The sequence below is a fragment of the Panthera onca genome, chromosome E3 (assembly GCF_046562875.1).
Source record: "Panthera onca isolate mPanOnc1 chromosome E3, mPanOnc1 haplotype 2, whole genome shotgun sequence".
Lineage (NCBI taxonomy): Eukaryota > Metazoa > Chordata > Mammalia > Carnivora > Felidae > Panthera > Panthera onca.
The window spans coordinates 42036070-42044794 of NC_138354.1; the positions used below are offsets into that span (position 1 = coordinate 42036070).

The 8725-nt window shown below is 50.9% G+C and overlaps 2 protein-coding genes across 2 annotated transcripts; one reads left to right on the plus strand and one right to left on the minus strand.

The window, feature by feature from the left end:
* Positions 1 to 447: 447 nt before the first annotated feature.
* On the minus strand, positions 448 to 3862 carry SNRNP25 (small nuclear ribonucleoprotein U11/U12 subunit 25). Its single transcript, XM_060647918.3, has 5 exons — positions 3604 to 3862; positions 2317 to 2407; positions 1972 to 2077; positions 1347 to 1421; positions 448 to 888 (listed from the first exon to the last, which is right to left on the minus strand). Exons 1-5 carry the CDS (start codon positions 3643 to 3645, stop codon positions 831 to 833), a joined length of 372 nt encoding a protein of 123 aa, XP_060503901.1. The 5' UTR covers positions 3646 to 3862; the 3' UTR covers positions 448 to 830.
* A 91-nt stretch (positions 3863 to 3953) lies between these two features.
* On the plus strand, positions 3954 to 8297 carry POLR3K (RNA polymerase III subunit K). The gene is made up of 3 exons (XM_060647916.3): positions 3954 to 4182; positions 5533 to 5620; positions 7736 to 8297. The coding sequence occupies exons 1-3, from the start codon at positions 4072 to 4074 to the stop codon at positions 7861 to 7863; spliced, it is 327 nt and encodes a 108-aa protein (XP_060503899.1). The 5' UTR covers positions 3954 to 4071; the 3' UTR covers positions 7864 to 8297.
* The last annotated feature ends 428 nt before the right edge of the window (positions 8298 to 8725 follow it).

The window sequence follows — 8725 nt, forward strand, 5'->3', positions numbered from 1 at the left end:
CCGGAGCTGCCTCGTCTTTCTGGCTTCTGGCTGGGGGCTGTGGAGGGAGATCCTTCAGGCCGCTGGCCACCTTGCTCACAATTCCCCACAACAGGGAACTAAGTGTCAAATATACCTTCCAGTGAAGTCTCTCAGTCAGGTGGATGGGAGTACACTGTCCCCCTTCCTTACAGTAACTGGCAGCTGATAATGAAAGAAGAACCCATAGCTGTGTGGTCACCCCTGCCCTCCTCTCCCTCCCCCCCCCCCCAAACAAATGGGAAGCATCTCCGACCCCAATACCACCTACCCAGCCGGCAACTCAAAGTTCAGCCCCAGGCTACCTCCCTTTCCGGAAGCCAAAGGGTGAAGGTGTTGCTATAGGTGAACCCTGTGAGCTGAGGCTGGGGGCCCCACCCGCATACTCTCGATCCCAGGCCCTTGTTTCCCCATAAGCACAAACAGAAAGCCAGCCACTCTGCCTTTATTTCCCCCTGCTGTAGAGATCACAGTAAAAGGGTCTTATGGCCAGGGGGTGGCCACAGGGCTCAGGTGAAGCGTCCTCCACCTTAGCACCCACTTGCCCTATTCTCTGCCCTTGCTTTCCCTCTGGGACTGGGCAGCACCAGTCCCTCCTGCCCCAAGTACCGTGGCTTTTTTACTTTTCAAACTAAGAAGCAAATGGATGAATCCTGTACAGAGGGCCAGGCCCATCTGCCACATGATTAGGGTGTTCCAGCTAGGTGCAGGCCACCTCAACACTCTTCTGCAAAAAGGGAACAGTTGTCGAAGGCTTCCTCCTGGGGCTGGGGAGAGCTTGGTCAGCAGCACAGTTGTCCTTGTCTGGAGGTTCATTTTTGCCTCAGCTTTTTGATGAAGGACACCTCATCCCGATTCCGGATACCGTAACTGAAAGAGGAGGGCTGTAGTGTGAGGTCTGTTTGTGACTCCTCACCAGAGACTCATGTCAGGGACCAAGAAAGGACAAATAGGAAGAGCACTGTGTCCAGGAAGGTGAGGAAGTGGCAGTGGCCATCACCCCATAGCCCACACTGTGCCAGCGGGCAGCCTTTCTCCTGCACACATGCTCTCACTGGCCTCCTCTGGCTGTGGGAAGCCCCACACTGCCACTAGTGAGCAGTGCTCACTCACACTGTGCTTATGCCTCCCATTCCGGTAGGAAGGGCCCCCAGGAAGCTCCTTGCAGGAAGGAGTCAGTCCATCCAGGGACTGTGCTGGTCTTGGTTATTCCCCGGTAAGTGATTTAAGACTCCTCCTTCCGGGGAAGAGGCCCCGGCCCTCTGGCAGGGCTTGGGGAACAAGAGGGCAACACACTAGATGCAGCTCAAAATGTGGCCCCAACTTACTCTCGAAGCTTCTTCCTGTCCTCAGTGAGCTTCTCTCCTGCAGAGGTCAGGTAGTATGTCCTCCACACATAGGACCTGCAAGATTCAGATGGGGATTCAGGTAAACCACAAGCACGGTGACTGGCCAGCTGGGATGCAGGGGCTGTGTGTGAGATGAGCTCAAGGTGCTCAGTCCTGGGGGCCCAGGGCAGGTGGCCTCTTCTTGGCCTTTCCTGCACCACGTATGCACCGGGCATGAGGCAGCTGTAAGGAAGCACTGCTCTCAACGGGCTGTGTGGGGTGGCTGGGAGCCAAACACACCTTATTAACAAAACAGGCGGCAATACCAACACACAGGCAACAAGACATCTGACCTAGTGGGAGTGAGGAGAGCACCCATGTAAAGATGGGGTGGGGCTGCCGAACGCTGCCCCATCCGTAACCAGGGAGACCACTTCCGGCCACTGGAAATGCTATCTAGGTGAGGTGAAGAGCATGAAAGAGCAGCTGAGGCAGGACTCCCAGGCATGGAGGCAGCCACCACGTCTCCATGCTTGGGACAGGGAGCTCAGACCCCGTTGGCACTTTGCAGCATACAGGCAGCAGGTGCTCGTGCTGCACCAGCCCTTCCTGTGGCTCCACGTACCAGCTGATGTGCTGAATGCCTCCTTCCCGCTCCTGCCTGAGCTGCACGTATCTCTGAATGGCCTTCTTCAGGTCCAGGACCGTAGCATTCTGTACCACAACCACAGCTGCAACACAAAAGGAGAACAGCCATGGCGGGGAGCCACAGCCTCGGATGGCAGGAAAGGAACCCAGAAGCTCTGTCCAGATGGTTTTGGATGGAGATTCAGATCTGGGTAGGGTAGGCTTGTGCTTGCCCCAGTATCCTTGGACGTGGCCCTTGAGTTTCCCACTGAGCGGCCATGTTAGCATCTTGCCTGTGTGAAAACTCAGACTGCATGGTCCAAAAGGAGAAGGGAGCACTTACGCATTATTTCTCCATCCATCTTGCACACTCGGACTGTCATTGCTTGGCCATATTCTAGTGCTATTTGTGAATTGACCTCTTCTAAAGTAACCTACAAAAAGACCAAGGGTGGAAGTGGGATCCCTGCCTCTCTTTACCATCCCAAACAGCAACAAAAGAAAGCAAGCTGATAGTGTCCAAAAAGCAGTACCGTATTTTATGAAGAACAAGAAACAAAATTTCTTGCTTGTATGTTAGGGTTTTCCCCAGTTCCACCCACACGTTTGTATTTAATGTGCAAAGTGGATAGGATCTCGGGAGAAAGAGGAGTGCAGAAACAGGAGGATGAGGATCAGATCCGGGTTCTGGGGCTCGGTAGCAGGAAGAACAATGCCAGTTGAGTCTGAGAGCCCCTAATTACCAGGATTCAGGCCAGGGCCCAGGACAATGTAGACGTGAGTCTACCTTTACCTTTACCATCCTTGTTATTTTGCTCATATTGGAGTGTTATTTTTTTAACGTTTATTTATTTTTGAGACAGAGAGAGATAGAGCATGAATGGGGGAGGGTCAGAGAGAGAGGGAGACACAGAATCTGAAACAGGCTCCAGGCTCTGAGCTGTCAGCACAGAGCCCGACGCGGGGCTCCAACCCACGAACTGTGAGATCGTGACCTGAGCTGAAGTCGGACGCTTAGCCGACTGAGCCACCCAGGCGCCCCTGGAGTTTTATTTTTTAAGTGTATTATTTTTTAGTTGTATTACAATGTTTTATCATTACCGTGTTGTGGCGTCCTGGTAAATCTTGCACACTTGACTCGTCTACATTGTCCTGGGCCCTGGCCTGACTCCTGGTAATTAGGGGCTCTCAGACTGAACTGACACTGTTCTTCCTGCTACAAGGATTTCAAGACAGGACTGTCCTGAGGCACACTGAAGGCTGATAAGTGAAAAACCATCAATGCTGATCTGGTCTTTACGTAAAATATCACTGTTTTGTTTATCGCATACTTATTCACATGACCTTCGAGTTTTTGAAACAGTGTATTAAAAGGTCATATAGCCTGACTTTTTTTTTTTTTTTTTTTTTTAATTTGGTTGTGGTTTGTTTTGACCCCTTTAAATTCTGCTCGCCAGGTGAGAGCCTCGTTCGCCCACCCAACCCCCACCTCCATCCCCGCCCCGGTTAAGACCTTCGTTTGAGCCCAGAGGCGCCTTCCCCTAGCTCCCCATCAGGGCCTCCAGAGGTCTGTCAGCGGGAGCACCGCCCGGCGGGGAACGACACCCGGCGGCTCCCCGCCCGCGCGCACCTGGATCGGTAGATCGCATAGCAGCGGGTCCTGCACGACCATGGCGAGACCCTCCTGGAACACGTCTACCGCCTCGGAGTGTGGCAGCGCCTCCTCTTCGTCCTCATCGTCCTCGGGCGTCTCGGGCCGCACAGCCACCTCCTCCTCCGCCTGCTCCAGGGCGCCTCTCAGTCCCCAGGCACGGCCCGCGCTACCTGTTAGGGTACGCGACGGAGGCGGGGCGCGCACCCGCGGGGACGGCAGCCCAGTCGCGGGATTTGCGAGGGGCGGGGCCGCCACGAGGACCAATGAGAAGCGCGAGGCGGCCCGCCGCAGTGCTCACTGGGAACGCGAAATCGGCGTTTCCGTTGGCAGGCCGGGAGGTGGGGCGGATTCCCGAACCAATGTGAGCTGGAGACGGGCCTGGTGTCAGTGCCCCGCGGCCGGCCGCGGGGGTTGCCGGTAGCTTGCGGGACCCAGGCGGCCGCCATGCTGCTCTTCTGCCCGGGTTGCGGGAATGGGCTAATCGTGGAAGAGGGACAGCGCTGCCACCGCTTCGCCTGCAACACCTGCCCCTACGTGCACAACATCACCCGCAAGGTGGGGCCCAGAGGCCGGCGCCGAGCCGGGAGCCTCCCGTTTCCCCTCCCACCAGCCCCGAGTCCGCCTTCATGCGCCCTTGCTCTCGCAGCCACTTCCCGTCGGATGCAGATCCTGTGGTCCCTACCTTGATCCGGCTGTTTGTCCCGCCCCACTGCCGTCACCTTGGGCTCCGTCCAGTCATCTCCTGGCGTTGCAGTCCGCGCGCGCGTTCCCTTCACTGTATTCACGGCAGCTGCCCGAGTGATCCTGTCAACGTTTAGGTCAGATCAAGTCCGTCCTGTGCTCGAAAAGTCTCAGTATCTCCCCCGCACATTCCCAGGGCCGGGTAGGCTCTGACGCCAGCACCTCCCCGCGACCTTCCAAGTCTGATGGCACGTCCTAATGTACTCTTCGTCCCCAGCAACAGCAGCCTCTTGGAGGAGCCCCCATTGCGCACGTGCTACCCGGGCTTTTGCACATGCCTTCTGCTCGGCTTACTTTTTCCCTAGATGACCATGCCACTCGTTGGTCGTGTCTTAAGTGACTGCTGCGTTTAAAACTTCAGCTCCTCCCCCCATTTTGTCCGCCTTCCCTTCTTTATTTTAATCCGTCGGACTCCTTGCCTTCTAATATACTTTGTAACTTAGGTGCTTTCTCACTACTAAGACATAAGGTGTAAGGAAAGCAATGATGTTTGTTTTGTACCCTGTTATGCTCTGGTGTGAACCTGGAATGTAGTGAAATAATGCACTCTCTATTGTAAGTTGTTATTTTGCCTTGATAATAGCATCCTTATTTATTAGCACGCTTTTACTTTTTAGAAGCAGAGCCCTCCCTCCTAATGTTTGTGTATTACTCTGCCGCAGGGCTGTGTTGTGGGAGTTTAGGATCTGAAACTGGGAAGAGTGAACTCTTAGGTAACCCTGAAATTTCAAGGATGGGTGGTAAAACTTGGGAAGGAAGCCCAATGTGACCCGCTTTGAAAGCTCTCTGGCTGGGCTCCCCAGCCAAGTGGTACGCTTTGGCTTTATTGTGTTTCTCTCTTTTTGGGTTATGTAGTACCGTAGAAGTGTGAGATCCCACCTGTGCTGTTTTCCTTCCTGCTCTGGCGTGTCATCCAGTCCTCGCAGAGATTTTTTTTTCTCACCAGTGACTCTTTCTCTTCTTTTGGGGGGTATCCCAGGCCTGGATCCTCTAAATCCCAATGGCAAGTCCTGCTCTGTGAGAGTAGAAACTGTTTTCTTTGAGTAACCCTCTAGTCTGCCTTGAAGGAAGTCTGGCGAGACACTTGAGGACAGGTATGGTTTGGTGACCCGGGTTTGTAATGTTCCCTTACTTGGAGCCTGAAGACTTGCTGTTGTTTGTTAGGTAACAAATCGGAAATACCCAAAGCTGAAAGAAGTGGATGATGTGCTTGGTGGAGCAGCTGCCTGGGAGAATGTTGACTCTACTGCAGGTGAGACGGAACCTTTTCTGGTACTGAGCTGTGGAGAGAGATGAGGCTGCTGAGGCTGCTTACGGTGACACTTCCACATGGCCGAGTCAGTGATGCACTTGGAGGAAGTGAGCCTCTAAAAATAGAAAGTGTGTGCATGTTTTCCTTTAATAATTCGTTGCTAAGACAGACAGTATAGGCCAGACCTAGACTAGAGTCTCAGAGTGACCTCTTCATGTTTTATGACCTTGCTGGGCTCTCTTGACCTTTCTGGGGCTATTCCATATTCCCTGATTATGAGAGCGTGCAGTGAGTCGATCCAACACACTCCAACACACTCCATAGCTGTGATGATAGCAACAATGACAGGACTGGAAGAAGTCAGAGCCTAAGGGAAAAAATTCTGGTGTCGATTTTTAAAAGTTAGTGCCCGAGAGCTTTAAAGTGCTTTTTTTTTTTTTTCAATATATGAAATTTATTGTCAAATTGGTTTCCATACGACACCCAGTGCTCATCCCAAAAGGTGCCCTCCTCAATACCCATCACCCACCCTGCCCTCCCTCCCACCCCCCATCAACCCTCAGTTTGTTCTCAGTTTTTAAGAGTCTCTCATGCTTTGGCTCTCTTCCCCTCTAACCTCTTTTTTTTTTCCTTTCCCTCCCCCGTGGGTTTCTGTTAAGTTTCTCAGGATCCACATAAGAGTGAAAACATATCGTATCTGTCTTTCTCTGTATGGCTTATTTCACTTAGCATCACACTCTCCAGTTCCACCCACGTTGCTACAAAGGGCCATATTTCGTTCTTTCTCATTGCCCTGTAGTACTCCATTGTGTATATAAACCACAATTTCTTTATCCATTCATCGGTTGATGGACATTGAGGCTCTTTCCATCATTTGGCTATTGTTGAGAGTGCTGCTATAAACCTTGGGGTACAAGTGCCCCTATGCGTCAGCACTCCTGTATCCCTTGGGTCAGTTCCTAGCAGTGCTATTGCTGGGTCATAGGGTAGGTCTATTTTTAATTTTGTGAGGAACCTCCACACTGTTTTCCAGAGCGGCCGCACCAATTTGCATTCCCACCAACAGTGCAAGAGGGTTCCCGTAAAGTGCTTTTTTTAAGTCTTGTTTCATATCTGATGGAGGTAAACATGGGCAAGGAAGGAAAGAGGAGAGCCCTAGACACGCCTGTACTTAGTGGAGGAAGAGCCAACTCCTGCTTCGTACCATCTTTTTTTCCCCTCTGGAAGAACATCCAAATTTGATAGGGTAAAATTAGCATTGGCAGAATTCGTCAAAAGGAGATGAATTATGTACCTAGTGTTCAAAATGGTGTTTGAGAGTGTTTGAAGGTGTTATGAAGAGTAGGGTCAGTTTCTCAAAGTGAAATAACTTTGCCTCGAGGCACTTTGCACAGGTGTGGGGGGTGTGGTGAGATCTTCATAAGAATAGCCTGAGGAACTGTTGCCAAAAGGGATCCCTAAATTGCCTTTTTTTTTTTTTTTTTAAGTTTATTTATTTGTTTTGAGAGAGAGAGAGAGAGAGAGAGTGTGTGTGTGTGAATAGGGGAGGGGCAGACAGAGAAGGAGAGAGAGAATCCCAAGCAGGCTCTGTGTTGTCAGCACAGAGCCCCACCCAGGGCTCAAACTCACGAACCGTGAGATCACGACCTGAGGCGCCCCTGGATCCCTGAATGTAAGGGGAAGTGGATTCATCATACACTGGGGGCTCCCCTGGGAAGATGAGAAGGTGCTGGTGATGGAAATGCACTCAGACGATTCTTCAGGGAGTGGACCCCATAATGCACATGGTAGCCATGAGTCAATTTTCATGTTACATTTCCAGCCAGTCTTCAGCCAGATTAGAAAAGAAAAATGGGACCCCCGGAAGGATGCAGGAGTGTTTTCCAAGTCGTAGGTATCCTCAGTTCCCTCAGTGTGAGAGCATAGGGGGAATGTTGCCACTAACTGTAGCCTTAAATCATGGTACAAGGTAGCCTAGACAAAGGGTACCAGATGAATGCAGCGGGAGGAGGGTCTTTGCTGCCTTTCCACAACACCTACCCTTAAGCGGTGTGTTTTGGTCATTAACATCATCTTTTTTAATAACGTGAGTCACTTGTTTTCTCTTGTTGCCAGAGTCCTGCCCGAAATGCGAGCATCCTCGTGCCTATTTCATGCAGCTTCAGACCCGCTCTGCAGATGAGCCAATGACCACTTTCTACAAATGCTGCAATGCTCAGTGTGGACACCGCTGGAGGGACTAGGGCCAGGCTGGCCCAGCTGTGTCAGTGTCTGCTCACCTTGTTCTCCAGGGTAAATTCCCAGTCGGGAGTGTGAACTGGGTCCTGAGTTTTTGCTGGTGTGGCAGAAAGCTAACCCTTTTAGGGTAGCAGCCCAGGATGTCAGCAAATTAGCTTATCTGCCAGTGAGCAGGTGAGCTCATTTATGTCCAGGGAGATTTTGTTTGGGGGGGAAGCGTATCCATAACGTAGTGTACTCTGTCTGTGGTCCTGTTGGTTTATCTTTTACATGAATTGGGTAATTGGTATTCTCTCACCACCAGCTCTCTGAGATATGTACCCTGTTTGCACAACTGATAAAGTTTTACAATTTAGTACATTAGATGTCCCTAAGTACCTGTTAATTGCAAACTTAATCACAATCTGTTGTGAATATTTAATTAAAATGGAAAACCCAATACTGCTTTTTCAGTGTTTTAATTAAATGCCTTGAGAAGTAGACATCAAACAACTGCCATACTTAGGGCTTTCCTGGTCACAAAATTGCTCGTAACATGGATTTCAATGTATCATTTCTGTTCTTGTTTCCTAGGGTTGCAGTAAATGTATTAGATAGAACGTCTTTATATTTTCTTTCATCTTTCCATTTGCAAAAGAAAAAGGACACCTCAGACTAGATGGGGACAGGATGGCAGTTTGTGGATGGATAAGTTTCTTTCTCAGGACCTCAGACTTAATTATTTTTCCAAATCTCTCTCTTTTTTTTTCCTTTGTTAAAGTTTATTCGTTTATTTAGAGAGAGAGAGAGCGAGCACACGTGCCATGAACTGGGGAGGGGCAGAGAGAGGATCCCCAGCAGGGAACCTGACTTGGGGCTCAATCTCAC

Coding starts and splice junctions, on each gene's coding strand:
- POLR3K (XM_060647916.3), top strand. CDS start 4,072: ATGCTGCTCTTCTGCCCGGGTTGCGGGAATGGGCTAATCGTGGAAGAG. Junction 4,183..5,532: donor TGCACAACATCACCCGCAAG/GTGGGGCCCAGA, acceptor GTTGTTTGTTAG/GTAACAAATCGGAAATACCC. Junction 5,621..7,735: donor GAATGTTGACTCTACTGCAG/GTGAGACGGAAC, acceptor TCTTGTTGCCAG/AGTCCTGCCCGAAATGCGAG.
- SNRNP25 (XM_060647918.3), bottom strand. CDS start 3,645: ATGGTCGTGCAGGACCCGCTGCTATGCGATCTACCGATCCAG. Junction 2,408..3,603: donor TATGCGATCTACCGATCCAG/GTGCGCGCGGGC, acceptor GTCTTTTTGTAG/GTTACTTTAGAAGAGGTCAA. Junction 1,422..1,971: donor GGCATTCAGCACATCAGCTG/GTACGTGGAGCC, acceptor TGAATCTTGCAG/GTCCTATGTGTGGAGGACAT.